Here is a 16,796-nt window from a genome sequence, read left to right as displayed (position 1 = left end):
GCTTTCTGTGTGCTAGGACAGTTGCAGCACAGTTCTGTAAGTGGGATATAGACCAATAAAAACTCATAGAGGGAGTAGAAGATGATGCATCACCATGACAAGATATTATAAAGTATTACTGAATGCATGATATACAATACGATCATTTTTAAGAAGCTAAACAGTTCATAAAGGCTATTTCTTTCACATGCAGCAACATGTATTTTAATCAGTGATTAAGATCAGGATTGGGTTAATAGTTTTTGGTCCATTTCAAGCTCTGACAGACCTTTATTTGCTGCATAATTCAGAATAAACTATTCCAAGATGACAGAAGTTAACAATATTGAAATTTTTCTATAAACTATGTCACCATATAAACTCCAGCTAGCACACATGAGCAGCAGCACAACATAAACAAGCGAACAAACTAGAGACAAAATCCATGGGAACAATCTCTGAACATTCCAGTTCAGAAGACAGGAGCACATCACACTGTATTTGTGCTAGTTAAAGTTCAGGGTCTCTCTTTCTTTAAACATTTTCCTAGCAGAATAAAAAGTAATTTACAAACAGTACAATTTCCAGCCTCTCTCTCGCACTAGAAGACAATCTTTTGTCACACTATGATCAGCACCTTTAGCAAATCTCAGCCCAATATTTTAGCAGTGACAGTTATTTGTTTCTGGTATTTTGGCAAAACCTCTTGTTTTTGTCTGTCACACCAAAACAAATGCATTTCTATTCAGCCACACTTATGAGCAATACATTGCCTTCCTCTTATTTTCTTTTACTTTTATTTTCTTACATCTTTTGCTGTTCTTCTGGTGAAACTCCTTCCCACCCACCCCTTTAAAAAAACATTATATATATACATGCATACACCAAACACACACTAGTTTTCTGCTTCCACTGCTCCTACTACGATAGATTTTAGTCTATTCATTATTTACTTGTATTGTATACAAATTGTATACAATAAAGTCAGACCCATTAACTGCAAGAATTAGAATAGGCAATAAAATTAAGCTAGTGTGAATCTAAGAAAAAGTTTTGTGAACAAAATAATTAATCCATGGATACCATCCATGAGTAATACCTTACTCATTTTACAATAAGATTAAAATGACCCTACTACGAATCAGCCCCACAAATATGAACAGACATTGCTTTGACAGTAACACTGTGTGGTACTTCAAGTATTCACATGTATGTAATGCGATGCTTCAGCGATAAAAGTGTTAGTAAGTGGTTTAAAGATGCACGGCAAGATGGTTTCGTTATACACCACCAGCTTCAGAGGTAACCGCTGTAAATAAAGCTAAAGTTTTCAACAAACCTTCATATCAAAATACTACCCAGTGAAGGAAACAATGATAAAGAATAGATGCTCCAGCAGGAAAGGGGGTGGGGGGATGGGAGGTATGGAACCCACACACCACAGGAAATCTGTTTTCAAATTTTCTCTTTCTCAAGAGTTTTGGAGAACATGTATTTATAAATGAAAAAATGCCCTTTGTAAAAATCAAACATGGTCTCTGTCATGGTCTCATGTTCCATATAATATATTAATTATTTCTACCTTTCCATGTTATCAGCCTCTGCAGGACAGTCCAGGTATGCTAGTATCTGTTTCTCCAAGTAGCTGTCAATGTTCTCCTCTGTCACAGAAGGTACATTAAAAATATTCTGGACGGCTGAATTCGAAAATATTGCCTCGTATCTCCCATCGAAAATCAACTGCAACAACAGTCCACTTTCTGCAAAAATAAATAAATAAATAAAGCGTCAACTCTGAAACAACTTCATCTTAGAAAAGCTATTCAAACCATAGCATATACATCTCCTCTTCCAAGGAAAGAATTTTAATTTACCTTGCAAAAAGTGCAGCTGTATTTAAGCTAAAGAACAGCAGTAGTAGGAGTCACCTTATTCAAAAGGAATTTTACAGAGCTGGTATTAATGTTATAGTTACAAACTGCTGTAGGAATGTAAAGCATAAAAAAAATTACACAGGAATTTCAAGGGAAATACGTGGATGGCGTTTCAAACACATACACTAAAGTTCATGAAGACGACTTCAATTATGAAAAAAGGTTTTTTTTTTTTCCCCTCCTCTAAAACATTTTAAATTAGTGTCTTATAATAAAATCCTATGGATAAGCCAGTAATTTCACAGACTACAGAACCCTCTTGGGGGAATAGGAGAGCTGGGACAAATAAAAACAGCTCAATACTTGTAAAAGTTCAGTGAATAAATTCCCACGTAAAACTGCATAGACTACACAGTCCTTCCTTTAACTGATGAGAATATTCACAGAGAATGGGCAATACGATTCTACCTTTATAAAAAAATTATTTCCCCAAGATAAATTTACTATCTCAATGAGGAGTCTGCATACAAAGTCAATTCTTAGGAGCAACTACATTGATGGATATATGGAGCAACTGTATGATGGATAATATCCGCTACATGGATATGAATCCATGTTCTCTACTTGCATCTTCCAAGACAAACAGAATTCATTAAATGTCATATATTCAATTCCTAAGGAGTTTCAAAACAACCAAATATTTTCGACTACGCTAAATCTTTGTTCACAGAAGGCATCTTCCCTTCTTTTTTCAAATATGCCACAGTGCAATCAATCAAGCAGCTGTCTGTTAGAACAACTTTGAAGTGTTAAAACCTTACATTCTTGAGCAAAATCACTATCTGATTTGTTTGACTGCTTTGACTGCAGTCAAAGCTGTTGCTTCAGCTACTAGCTAGTTCTAAACTAGTTAATATGGATGCTGGTAATGATGCAGCTGAGGAAGTACAGAGGTCTGCATAGGACAGATGCCTTAAGATTAGTCTGTGATTCCAGCTGGGTGCTGCAGCCCTCGTACATTCGCTGTTGCCATAGCTATACTAATATTGGTACCCAAGCTAGCCAATTTAACACTAGCATGGTTGTACATGCACACAAGCTGCAGCTGTGCAAGGAAGCTAACCAAATACCAACCCCAAGCTCTTCAGCTGAAACAGGTATTCTAGATCTTAGACAACCTGAAGACCAAGCACAGGATCAGCTTCAATAACAGTGGTGAATGACTTGGTAGGAATGGATGATAGAAAGACATTCATTCTCATCTCCCCGCACCAGGCTATTTTCCACAATTTATGTTCTTTATGATAAAGATCAAACAAACAATGTGAGAGATTGTTTGTGCTAAATGAATTAAAAAGACTTTAAGCTGAACCTGGAAAGGCAAATGCAAAAGAAAACTAACACTTCTGAAGCCCTGCTGACATCATACTCTCACAGAGCAGAGAGATGAGCAACTTTCTCTTACCTCTTCTTTGAGGAGACAAATGACAACTTACTTATATAGGATTATAGCTGCTCAAACAGGCAGCGCTGTATTTGAGTAGAATGGTTATTGACTGTGAGGACACTAATGAAGAATATTGATGTTTGTTTTTCCAATAGCACTGCAGCATAACTGTCTATAATCCCATAAATTCTGCTCCTGATCCTGCATTTGGATTTTTATAAGGCACCATGGAAATTAAAGGTCACAGACTTTAACTTTAGTTTTAGGATGGTCAATAACTAACTGGGGCCCACTTGAGCAATGACTAAGAGTCATCACAAATCTCATCATTTTGTCTCTCTACCACAAGACATGTTTCTTGAATATCAATCTTGGCTAAAGCTCATAGCAACACATTACTAAAACAAAACATACACAACTCTCAGTGAAAAAGATTTAAAAAAATGATAGATGACAGTTGAGTGACCTAAGATTTCTGGACAGTACAGTGATTAAGGCTAAATAAGAATTAACATAAGGAAATTAAGTTAACCAGATGCATACAATTCTTTCCCAAAATTCAGTAAGTGCTGAGGTAAGGATAAAGGAGTCTTTCAATAGGCTACAACCCCTAAATATTTCAACATTATGGCATATGACTTACATACAACTGTGTTTCTAGACTGCCTGAAGTATGGAAGTGCCTTTCCAGCAACAAATGTTGCATTTTTTAAAAGTTACTGTGTTCCCCTGCAGGAAAGCTGGGTCAGTAACAACCTAATCAAGTCCTGTCAAGAGACTACTTTTCACTGCTCCCTTCAGTAATTACAATTAAATAACTAATACAAATACAGAACAGGTAGTTCATGCCGGTCTTTTTCTCCTCTTGTTTGGCTACAAAACAGAATTTCGTATCACTGCCAAACTCCAACAGACTGGTCGCGTCACTCGCGGCTCAGGAGAAGGCCGAAGCAAGTAGCATGACTACAGGCAGCCGGAGCACCAACGCTAACAGCCCTACTGACGGGCCAGGGGGCGAAGAGCGCCCAGGTGGCGAGGGGGGAATTAAGCTGCCCTCAGAGCGGACGGAGGGAGCCACAAGCTCCAGCCGGGGAGGCGCTGCCAGTGCCGCGCCCCCCCCACCCTCGCCCGCACCAACGGCCGCACACAACGGTCGCGTCCTGCCCCCCCCCACCAACCGTCGCCGGCCTAGCCCTCCCCTCACCTGCCGCCGCGACTTCGCCCTGTTTCCACGCCAGGGCCTCCGCGGGGCTGAGGAAGCCCCTCAGCAAGGAGCGCTCGAGGGCCAGCATGGTCGCGCCGCACCTCCCCGGCCCCGCTCACGGCTCCCGCGCCCACACGCGCTGCCGGCGTCCCCTCAGCCCATGTGCAGGAACCGGCCGCAGGGAGCCGCCATGACACTCTCGCCGAGCACGCCGGGAGGACGCGACACCGCGCACGCGCGGCGGAGCCCCAACTGCGCGCGCGCTCCCGGCGGGGCGGGGCAGGGCGGGGCGGGGCGGGGGGGAGGTGCGAGGAGGCACGTGCGCGCTGTGGAAGGGGAGGGGAGCGGGGACGGTGGCGGCGTGCCTCAGCGCGAGCCCCACCTGCAGGCAAGGAGCCCGCCCCCCTGACGCGTGCCCCGCCCCCCCGCCAGGTGTCCCGCCCCCCGGCCAGGTGCCCCGCCCCTCCGCCAGGTGCCCCGCCCCCCGGCCAGGTGCCCTGCCCCTCGCCAGGTGTCCCGCCCCGGCGCGCGCGGGGGCGGGACTCGCGGCGGAGCCGTTGGGCCGTTGCTCCGCGCTGCGGGGGGCGGGGCGGCTCCTGGCTGGTGGTGAGCGGGAGCTGGTGGCAGTGTGTTGGGGGCGTGGGCGGAGTGGAGTGCGTTTCCTTCCTGGTGTGGGCGTTGGCGTCGTTCCTCTCCGCTGAGCAGGAGCTGAGGGGGGGAGGGGGGGCAGGTGTGGGTGGGCACGGCCGCGTACACGCGCTACACGCGCAGGTGGGGAGTCCGCTGCGGCGTGTGGGCCGCCCCCCTGGGCGGTGTGGGCGCAGGCGCTAGGGCAGCAAACGCGCAGGGAGAGGCGCTCAGGCCAGGCAGGAGTGTTCGGCCATGGACAGGTTACCGGTCCTTCCACACGGCGCCGCCGGTGTGAGGGGCTCAGGGGAAGATTTCTGTCTGAAGTGGGAGGAGGCTTTTGTGGGTTTGGAGGTGAGCAGGAGCTAGAAGGGTTAGCACCCCTGAGTCTGTGTGCTGCCTGATTATGGACTACAGCCCTTGTTGAGTGGCTAGTTGCCACTCTCCAGAACTAGGAGGGCTGGAGAGGAGCCAGCACAGCGCAAACTCCCAGAGGAGTCTGATCTTCTGTGCACTGTCCGCTTTTTTTTCTTTTTATTACAGTTGTTGCAGCTCAAATTGGTTTCCTTAAAATACACATTACTGTCAGGGCAGGCACAGATTGTGGAGATCATCGAGGGCTGTCACCTGAGTGTTTAGCAAGCTACAGGTGGCAGATTTTTCAGCTTGACTTCAGTTTTATGTTGCCAGAAGTAAGCTAGCTAGCTAATTTGGAGATGGCTTCCATAGCTCTGTATGAGCTCTGCTCACTTAACTATGTGATGTTTTGGTCAAGATTTCTCTCAACATTTGCCCAGAATTAGGAAGTTATAATATATATATATAAAAATAATTTGTTAGCTGGATAGATATGAAAAATGGTAAGAGAAAATACTAAGTATGGTTAGTAGACACACAGGATTTTTTTATAGAGTTTTGATAGTTTTTTGTTTGAGCTAGGTACCTGCATGCCTAAAGATGCTTTGGACACAGATAGAAGTTCCTGGGGTGAAGAGTGTGCACCTCACTTCACTCCTGTCTGTACCTATATTTCAGTACCTGTCTGAATACCTTTAGAAACAATTCTGTCCCATTGTTTCCAAGCTCTTCATTTTCACCCCTTTGCAAGTACATTAGAAGAGAGAGAAAAAAGACCGAGCCATCCTATTTGTTAAAAATTGAATGCAACAATCCAAACAATAGAAAATGTTCTCCCTGAGTTGCTAATGAAACTTGAAAATGATCAAGTCAGAAACCAGAAGACCATTACAGGAGGGGATTAAGAGTTAATTTGGAAAGGTGAATGTTCTGAGGAGGACTGCACTGTAAAGGTTAAAATTCATTTTGGTATTAGGTGCAGTATGTAATATGGTGAAATAGAGTACTTGCAAAGCTGAGTTTGATATCCTTCAAAAATTAAAAATGTTTTCATCCTGCTTCCATATCTAACATACCCTTTAAAATGTGAGGAAGACTATTGCAGCTTTTTACTTATTTTACTGCAGCTTTTTTTATTTAAATGAGTGTAATAGGTTATTTGTCAGTTTGGACCTTAACATACAGGATATTAATTTCAATTTTGATCAAATTTGTAGGAACTGAATGCTGTTAAATAAAAATATGCTGCTTTTTAACTTGTTTTCTGACCTGAAACAGTTTTTTCAATTTATATTAGTTTTTATCAGAAAATTGATAGAAATGTATATAGGTAACAAATGATAGCCATCAACTCACTGTAAGTTTCAGGGATTGTGAACCAAAGATGAATATTCATCTGGAGGTAGTGGGTTAGAGAAACTTAAAACGAAGCAAATAATTCAGTTTCCATGTACTGTGTTAGAAAAATCCATGTATTGTGCGTTTCATGAAGCTCACCATTAAAAAGTAAAACCGTCTAAAGATGCTATGAGGTTACTTGCTTTCACTTTATGTGTATCAATAGAATCTGATATTCTGAGCACATTGTCCTTGATGTTCATTTGACACCTGATATGTGTATTGCATATGATGTTTTACTGGCACACTAGAATCTGTCAGTCAAAGCAAAGTATTGTCATATTCAGTTTTCTATGGTATGTCATATCTTGGCTACATTCTAGGATTCAATGATGTACTTAAATGTTTGTAAGGATGAATGTGGGAAACTTTTAGCTAGACCTTGCGTTGCTTGTCTGCTGGGCAGTTCTTTCTGTACATTTTTTTCTAATTGTGATTCTGTATGGAAAAATAAAAATAAAAAATTCAAAAATTAGGCTAATTCTTAGTGTTTACTGTAACAAAGTTTCCTTCCCTTTTAAGTAGTAGATCTGCATTACATGTAAATAGAAGATTTTCCAAAATTGAATGGATAAGTTCTTAAGCTAGATCTAATCAAATTGTAAAATAATACTACTTTCCATCCCCCTTTTTTGACAGGAAATTCAGTATCAAAATACAGTTTGAATATCAGTGCCAAAATACAACTAAGAATTTGGTGAATAAATGAAAAATACACTTCCATGGTCTGTTGATTTAAAAAAAAAAAAGTAAAAATTAATTTTTTTCTGGGAATTAATAACTGGTAAATATGATTATATAACAAAAATGAGGAATATTTCACTATCTTCCTCACCTTTGCCAGTACCCCCAACTTTTTTTCTTACAATTTAGTTTCTGGGGGCATCCAGAAATTTTAGTGTGTATATGGACAGGAATATCACCAGGAAATTAGTGCATTCCTGACTGAGAGTGGAGAGATTGTTACCATTCCTGTAAAAGGTTTTGTTAATTGTTTATCATTTGCCATTTGCCACAGACTTATTGACATCTGCTGCTTAAGCTTATCCCCCTATGATTTGAAGAATATATAGGTTTCTTAGAAAGGAAAGCCAACAGGTTTTATCTTAATTTAAATACTGCTTCTGCTAGTTGCCTGTGAAGGGAAGCATTCCTGCTTCAGCAAACCCTTTTCAATACTGTGAACTGCAGATTCAAGATTTTAGTGTATTCGTGCTTGTTAGCTCTAAGCAGGAGATAATCAAACCTTTTGACACAAGGGTTTTCAGAGGAAAAACTTTCCTCTTTAACTTCTTCCCAAGAATTCGAGAAAATTGTCCCTATGAAGCATTGTACTGTGAAGGCAAGACTTCCCTGGGGTGTCTGAACTAGCACATTAAAGTCACCTTTCAAGGTATCGGTGCTGCTGTGTTGATACAGTATTTATCTTATGTTGCAGGGTTTTTTAAAAGCCTTTTGAAAGATAATCTCATGGGACTGCAAAATGATACATGGTGTTCCAAAACCACTAACTGTAAAAGAAGATTTGGTAAGTTTAAAGTCACTATTATTCACATAGACATTTATTATGACTTTTTAATGATGAGCTGCTGTTTGTAAAAGCTGCTCTTGCATGAATTTTAAATTCATCTTCAATTCGGTGTGCCAGGCTTCTGGTATTGGTGAAGAAAGATGTGATTGCATTTATGCCATGTTTGAACAATAGCTGATTTCCTATTTTGGGGTTTGTTTGTTTGTTTGTTTTGTTGCCATTACCAAGGGAAAACCCCCTCATTAGGATAGCAAGATGAAAACTTGCAAGGTTGTCTAACCAAACTTCTGCAGTTTTTAAGAGAAGGAGACCCTGAATATTCAAGTTATGTTGTGAGAGTAGAGGAGCTGTGAGGTTTGCCTTGGGGAATTCTGTTGGCTTTTCTTACTTTGGTTCAGTCAGTCCAGTCAAGCTGTATCTAAGTAACTAGTTATTCTCTATGGATCATCATATTTGAGGTTACATCATCTTCAATTACGGCATCAGAAACCTGCTTCAAGCTTGTTGGAAGCTTAGTGGCCCCCCAAAAGATATCAGCTGAATGTTGAAGCTGAATTCTTCAGAGTAACTTCCTGAATATTACAGCCAAATTGTTTTTACAGCAAACTGGGTTAAAGCTGATTAATATGCCAGCCTTATAATTTTTCTTTGATGTTAGCTGCATGTAGAAGGATAAAGGATTTTTCCCTAATGGTAGGTTCACACAATCGTCTGAATACCAAGTAGTTGCTGGAAGGTGATTTATGTTCACGCTTCCATTTTAAGTATTGTTTAAAAAGTGTTTTGAGCTGGGTATAAGAAATTCTGTGATGATACAAACAGCTTTACAAAAAGCCCAGACAAAAACAGTTTGTGCTTTTGTATTGGTCAACTTCAAGTAAACAGGTAGATCCTGAAGTGCTGGATGCCAGAAGTCATTTTTTAGAAATTACTTTCTAGGCATGATTTTTTACTTGTAAATAACTGTAGTTACATTCTTCCACAGTTATTTGCCATGCAGGTCATAGCTTTTAAATGTCTTATTACCTTATATATAGATTGGCTCTTGAGTTGTATACTATTAGGAAAAAATGCCACTATCCTTGATGATCCTTTAAGACGGAGTGAAAATGAGCACTCAAGTTCATTTGCTCAGAGTATGTGATATGCTAACACTTTAGAGTCCTCCCAAGATCTTTAGAGGCCTCTCAGTTTGTAAAAATAGGGAAGAATACAGATGTACTTTGAGAGTCATCAGACTCATCTAATGGTGAAGAATGAACGCCACGTGTATAGGGGACCATCAAGGAAGATGAGTCATGTCAGCAGTTCACGTAGCAGTGCAGCTTTAACTCAGCAGTTGTGCTGCTGTTGCTTGTACAGGCCCTCATGATAAGGAGAGACATGGTTCCTAGAAAGCTCACAGATCACCTACAGCTTTCTCAGTTCGTTTTGCAGTTTAGAAAAGAACCCAGACTTATAGTCTTGAGGTGACAAAGGCACCTCAAAGGAGTGACAGTTATTATGCAACTGTTACTACATAGTAGTAGCACATCTTAACCACAGGGACTGATGTCGTGCTTGACATGTCTTATAGCTGCTTCACCAGATTCACCAATTAGCCTCGAATCAGTTGGTTCTCTCAAGTCTGAACCAGTCAGCTAACTTATGTCCTTGCTTCCCCCAGACTCTGAATAATGCAGTCACCACTCTGACAGCAAGATGAAGAATGAAAAGTTAAACGTCTAACTTGCTAAAATAGCAGCAGGTAAGAAATTCTTCTTTTGTCTTACCAACAGCTTTATAAAGCAATAGTGGGGAGAGGCAGTGTAAAACACTGCACAACACATGAAAAGGAAGCAGTGTGATTCAAAACCACCCTTTGAGAATGCATAGCAAAGAACATGGCCAGCTGCAAACAGCCTCAGATAGCTCTCCTGTGATACGGAGGTGATTCAACAAACAAAATTGTCTCTTAAAAGCATTGACATTAGTCTTCATTCATAACCTGGAAAAGATTATATATGAATATTATTATAGTTGTTTTTGTATGGTACCCAAGATCAGTAAATAACTTGACAAAGGTAAAATAGGTTTGAAGTAACTATATACTCAGTCTGTAAAACAGAAATGTAAGCTCTGAGGTGCAGTCTTACAACTCTAAATAGGTTAGTTTTTCTTAAATTTGGCCATTAATTTAATACTGTCTTTCTTGATGTCCCTGAATATGTATTTGCTGTTCATTTAGCAGATGTTTCTCTGTTCCTTCTTTTTCTCCTTTTTGTCACATCGCAACATATCTTATTTGAACTTTAAAAAAATAAACTCTTGCCTAGTTAATTAGCAGAAATTTGCTGTGCTTCAAATACATAACATTTGTGAGTGTTCAGATGAAGAAATAGAAGTCTATTTGGAAGTAGTTTATTTTACTGTTCAACAAGAGAAAAATTCAGAAGTCAGTTTCATTAAATAAGCATGTCATATCATGCCCAAATTTGTAGTATTTAATGCCTTCTCAAATAAGCACACACAGAATCAGTCTCATACAGTTTTAGTTGTTTATACAGCAGCATTGCTTGTCTTTCTCTGCTAGCCTTGAAAAGAGAGAGATTTGAAAATAAATATATTTTAATATTAAATATATTTAATATTAAATATAGTTTATATTTATATCATAAATATATTTATAATATATTTTTAATATTAAAGGGCCTTAGTTTAATCTTGGATTCTCTTTGTTGGTCTGGAGAGAGAAAGCCTAACAAATTGGTTCCAATTGCATGCACTATGTCAAACAGAAATTTTAGCTGGAACAGATAGAATCTTGTATTAAAGCTGCATGAAACCTTTTATCTCTTTTGTGCACTTAGTAACATGATTATATTTTTGGACGTGGAGCATGAGAAGTGGATGGTCACATGTAAACAGAAATGTGTTTCTGAAATTACCTTACATTTTATTGAATGAATGGATAGTTCTGATTCTTGCTATGCAGGTGTGTCACAGCTAGTTCAGAGTGGCTACCATGCTTGGGTTGTGAGGCTGTGTTGACATAAGACTGGTGGGCAATCAGAAACACTGGTTGTGACTGGCAGTAAATGACGAAGGGGTGATGAGTTTCGTATACTAAGAACCGAGCTGAATTTCTAGTGTATCATCTTCCATCAGGAAGAGTGGCGCTCTTGGGTAGTTGTTGCCAATTTTGCTTGCAAGCCATTCACAGAACTTCTTCCTCCTGGTCCTCCAAAGTTTGAGGTATACCTGTGACTCTTGACATCATTAAGGTTTGATGTGTGACTTAAAGAAGGAGAACAATTGGCCATCCCTGTTTTATAATGTTTGTAATGTTTGATGAGTGCTGTGGGTGAATGATGTATGTGTGTGCTAATTATGGACTATTGCATTTGAATAAGCAGAGGAATACTTGGTGTGCTTTTGTCAATATCTTTACATTAATACAATACAATAAGCAGCTCTGCAGTGGCTTATGGCTGTCTTAGATTCTGAAAAATACATGAGTGAAATCGTTATGTGATTATGCATTAATTCATTTTACATAAACTATATTCCAGAATTTTTTTTTAAATCCACAGAACAGTAGCTAAACTCTTAGGTGTTGTAACACGCCTTCCAGTGTGATTCTTCTAACTAATTAGTGCAAAGGATTTCACTTTAATAGCAATATTGACTTAAATGCTTTATGGTAAGTATGACAGACATCATGCCTGATAAGGGTTCACAATCCTATAAAAACTTCAGTTGTTTGCAGCTTTGCCAAATACCACAAATATGTTGGTTGACATTTTCTATACTGAGTCTCTCCCTTAGCTTGGAAAGAGAGGAGAGTACTGGTAGTTAAAATGCCATTAGGCCTGACTGGCCTCTACCAGCCTGAAACCTGCATGAAAACAAATTATCATATTCTTCATAATTATTTTCTTTGTAAATCTGTTTAAACTACTAGCTTCTTTGAGGATCATCTTGCTCTCTGTCCTGGAAAGAACAAAAACGAGATTAATTGTTTTCTTCCAAAATCTGCCTCAAAATGCCTGTTAATGTTTAGTATATATTTATAATTTGACATAGTGAAGGATTGATGTGATCATTAACAGTGAACTAGGATGACTCATTTCCCTGTCCTTCATGACTACTTCTGCTGACCTCTTTACTTCTCCCGGCTCCCCAGAGGAGGCGCTCTGACAACTCTGACGGGCTCTGAGCAGTCTTCCAGGGAGCTGAAGGAAACTGCTCCATTCTTTTACAGTCCTCAAAGGTGGCTGAAGGATTTTTCCAATCTCCCGAGTTTTGTGTGTGCTGACAGCACCTGTCATGCTCTCGTGATATTTTTTCTTTTCATTCATTTTGCACAGTTGGTAATCACTGGACTCCATAAGTATTAGGAAATCTGTTGGTGTCATTCCCAAGTCATTACCAAAGCTCTTGACATTCATAAGATCGGGATGTGACTTTTACTGACATGTATAAATTATGTATAACCTTTTGGACCATACAGTAAAGTGAGTGGGTATGTATTATATTCCAATCCCTTTCCAGGTTACCTGTGGCTGGTAAGATGATAAGTTATTCCTGTAGGCTTTCTAAATGTGCCTCTTGGTAGCAGAATTACACCTTACTTTTATTATTGTGAGAGATTCTTTCGTCTTTCCCCTTTTGTATTTAAGGAACGTTCTCGTAGGGCTATGATCAGAGAGAGGGCGAGAAATGCACATGATGAGAAATCATTTTATTTTTTATATCTTGGTGCAAACTTGAACTCTGTTGAACTGTTATTCAGTCATTCTGTTCAAAGGCTATTTGTAGCAATTGTCAATAAAAGTAGATTAGGAAATAGTAATGGATTAAACCATATCTACTTGTAAGTTTATGTTCTCCCTCAAAATAAATTGCACAGCATTGCGACAATACTATGAGCATGCAAGTATGGAAAATACTCATACTGTCCTCAGCCTATTCAATTTAGAGAGCAGTTGGTTTAAATGTTGCATCTCAGAGGAAAATGTTAACTTGTTCACCTTTATGAATGACAGATGATTAAAGGCAAAATGGTTCATTTTTTAGTTCCTTATCTAGACTTCAGTCTTGCTTTTAGGATATTTGCCTGAATTGTGTAAGGTTGACTAAGTAGAATTCATTTGCAAATATCTGTGACTTTACTAATAAAGAGTGGCCTGAAACAAATAGGGTCACTCTATGTTGGCTAACTCTAATGTTGGCTAAAAAGAGATTTGCACCTCATTTAACAAATTTGGGAAAAAAACAGCTTATCAGAAAGTTGTTAAAGATATGGATATCTGTTAAAAGCTGGAGAATCCTTTTGCCTTTGTATGGATTCACAGAGCAAAAGATGTTGGTGGCCTGATGTCCCAGAGTGGGTTTGAGTTGTCTGAATCACAGAGCTGCATCATAATGACTCATTCTCGTTATATATTGACATCCCTGCTGGGAAAGAACTGCTGTCTCTCTCTTCCTTCAGCAATTTCAGTTTGTACATTTTCTTTTTCTCCTCCTACTGAAGTTTTTGCTCTTACATATGTGTGCAGTTGAGGCTGGCCTTTTCACGAGTCCAGGCACTACAATTCAGGTGCAGCAGGTAATTTGTTACTGTGTAAGAAGGAAGTATTCATTCCTTCAAGTAAATAAAATCCTATGTAGTCTCTCTAGGCGCTTTGCTGTAACTGGAGTCCCATGTCAGTGCACAGGACACAATCACTGGCTGCAGACTCTTACAGGTTGTGAACACCTTTGCTTTAATAACACCTAAACTATTCAGAATAGAGATGCTGATCTTCATAAAATGAGCAAGTGAGCAGCCACTGAAAGAAAGGTCCTTCTAAAATAAGATGACCAACCAGTGCCATAAATTCTTTGTATTCGTTTCCCCTCAACTCAAAACTAACTGGCCTGGGATGAAACAGTACATATTCCCCTCTATAGATCAGTTCTAGAACTGGTGAACCAGGAATGGCATCCAAAGGGTAGAGGTTAAACTCACCATATGGTCTTCTAATCTCTCTGAATGTAGATGAGGCATTGTGTTTTCAGGGCAGATTTCCAAGTTGATGTTGGGGAGTGGGGGTAGGGAATCCTTTCTCTATAAATTGTTATTTTCCTTTATTCTTATCCTCTCCTGTAACCTTGGTGAAACAGTAGCTGATCTGTCCTTCCACAAAGTCATTAGAATTGTAACTCTCTGCATTTTTCACAAGGACTTTTCAGGTATATGTGAGTGTTACTGCCAAATTCTTGTCAGCAACACTCGGGGTAAGAGCTCCTGACTCTTCATCTCTGGCAAAAATGCTATAGGATATGCTTCTAAAATTGCTAAGTGCACACAGGATGAAGAGGAGAGATCAGGTCAAGGAGGCATAGTGATAATACCATCCTGAATAAAATAGCCTTTCTTAGAATTTCCAGAGAATAGCTTTTTTTGTCTCTGCTGCTGCCTGTGTCTTGATAATATTCTCAGATCTTCTTGCCCAGATTATTTTTTTTCCAGACTTTATGAACCCGTGCCTGACTATTTCTTATCCAGGAAATCAAAGCTCAGGTTATTTGATGCAAGGTTTCCTTTGGAGTTGGCAGTAATTGTAAGGCTCAGGGCCAGTCCATCTTTCATATGCTGGTGCTGACATACCATTTCAACCTGAAATGCAGTTAAATGTTGTAGAACTGTTTAGCCAGGTATTTTCCTTTTTGTCAAATAATCATTTTTAGAATCCATTTACAAAGCATTTCTTTCAGCAAGAGTTTTGAAGGAGTGAAAACTCATTCATACATTTGTACCTTACATTTGTATGGGTATTTTTAAAAATTACATAAACCATTACATGTTGACCTAAAGTTTCCTCCATGAAATTAAATGTGTTATCACAGGGTCTCTATTTGAATGCTTTGAAGTAAAATTAAGATTTCTTCAACCTCAAAGGCAGTTACTTTTTTTTTTCTTTGACAATGACTGAAGAGTTAAGGAACCATAAGGCTTCACTGAAATTTCTTAGCTTTTTTTTCCCCATTAATCGGCAGTTCTCAATGTCTCTCTCATTTCTTTCTCAAATTTTCCTCTTTTCCTTATGGACTAGCCTATGAGGAAAGATGGTTAGGGTGATATTTAGTTGAAAAAAGAAAAGATTTAGGGGAGTTCATGACAGTCTTCCCATATGTAAAAGCTGCTGTAAAGTGGATGTACAAGGTGTTCAGCAAACACCTCTGGGCTTCTGTGGTCTTTTGAGGGTAAGAAGCTTCACTAAATTACCGCCTGACCTCCCTGATGGAGTTTTCTCCTTGTGATTTTTGTCTCCTTGAGTTTTTCTCTGAACCTTGAATCACCTTGATGAACGAAGGTTGCATTCACATTCAGCAGTTATGAAATAAGCTTTGAAGCTTTATTGGCATAGAGCCAATAACTTTCATCGGTCTGGAATTTTATTGATCTGCTCTGTTGAAGGTGTAGTCGGGAAAATGGAGATGGCATTTCTCCACAGATGGCTGTGATCTGATTAAATAAGCATGTGTGATGTTTAAAACTATATTCCATTTACAGTGCTGCTGTATCATTGTTTAATGCTTTTTAGTCAAATGATTGCTTCTTAAACAAAAAATAAAGATGAACTCTTCCTTTTTTTCTCCCTTTGCTCTCCTCTTTTGCCTGTTCTCTCACTCCCCACTCTGCTCCCAGGCAGAGCCTCAAAATGAATGCAAAGTCTTGTGGAGATCAGAACACTTTGAAGGACCTTAGAAAGACTAGCCAGAATTACAGCTTCGACTGGAATGTGCTGCTGCTCTTTTAATGGTGTATTTTAAAGATATGTATTATTCAGTCTTAATTGCTTTTGATGTTTCATCTCCTAAAATAATGCTCTACTACATTTTTTTGGTAAACTTAGAAAGGTTATCTACAATTGTGTGTTACTTGCCTTTCCTATAGAAAAGTTTATTTTTTTTAATAGCTGAATTTAGATTGCAGAGGCGTCATTGAGACTTGCTGGCATGGAACCAGATTCTGATAGCATCACAGTGTGGTATAGGTCAAGACTTAATTTAGTCTGGCTTCTAGTGAAGTGAACAGATTCTCCTTTAATGTCATCTCTTTGTTCCTGACATAGAATAATAGCTATTTCTATTTACATCTCATTTTCAAGCCATAAAATTTCTGTGCTAGCACTAAAAATGGAAGAAGAGTGTAGGATAAAGATAGTGACCTTGCTGTAGTTGATTTATTTCTGAAAAAATAGGAGGAGGTGGTGGGAACTTGATTTTCCTCCTGTTCTCTTAAAGATGAATAAATAAAGGTAAGATAAGGCTTGTACCTTTAAGTTGTCTAGTTAGTGTAGCAATATGGGTTGGTCTACAGAAAACTTTAGGAGCATCAAATATTTATAT

The 16,796-nt window shown here is 39.4% G+C and overlaps 1 protein-coding gene and 1 long non-coding RNA gene across 5 annotated transcripts in view; one reads left to right on the top strand and one right to left on the bottom strand.

Annotated features, from left to right (window-relative positions):
• TTC27 (tetratricopeptide repeat domain 27) overlaps positions 1 to 4,786 on the bottom strand; it is a 140,075-nt gene extending 135,289 nt beyond the window's left edge. For 2 of the 3 annotated variants that reach the window (XM_026122989.2, XM_026122990.2), the window contains exons 1-2: positions 4,505 to 4,785; positions 1,562 to 1,739 (exon numbers count right to left, since the gene is read on the bottom strand). In XM_026122989.2, the coding sequence (XP_025978774.2) occupies positions 1,562 to 1,739; positions 4,505 to 4,592 (266 nt within the window). In that variant the 5' untranslated portion in view covers positions 4,593 to 4,785. Of the gene's footprint in view, positions 1 to 1,561; positions 1,740 to 4,504 lie in introns of all 3 variants that reach the window. The other variant, XM_064509468.1, reaches the window with a different exon arrangement.
• A 233-nt stretch (positions 4,787 to 5,019) lies between these two features.
• LOC112997115 (uncharacterized) overlaps positions 5,020 to 16,796 on the top strand; it is a 38,027-nt gene continuing 26,250 nt past the window's right edge. For both annotated transcript variants that reach the window (XR_003262624.2, XR_010388505.1), the window contains exons 1-3: positions 5,020 to 5,110; positions 8,325 to 8,414; positions 10,084 to 10,164. This is a non-coding gene — a long non-coding RNA (uncharacterized LOC112997115). The remainder of the gene's footprint in view (positions 5,111 to 8,324; positions 8,415 to 10,083; positions 10,165 to 16,796) is intronic.

This window comes from Dromaius novaehollandiae, chromosome 3 (assembly GCF_036370855.1).
Source record: "Dromaius novaehollandiae isolate bDroNov1 chromosome 3, bDroNov1.hap1, whole genome shotgun sequence".
In the NCBI taxonomy this organism is placed as follows: Eukaryota; Metazoa; Chordata; class Aves; order Casuariiformes; family Dromaiidae; genus Dromaius; species Dromaius novaehollandiae.
The sequence above is the reverse complement of the archived record's forward strand: the minus strand, read 5'-3'. Positions and strand labels throughout refer to the sequence as shown.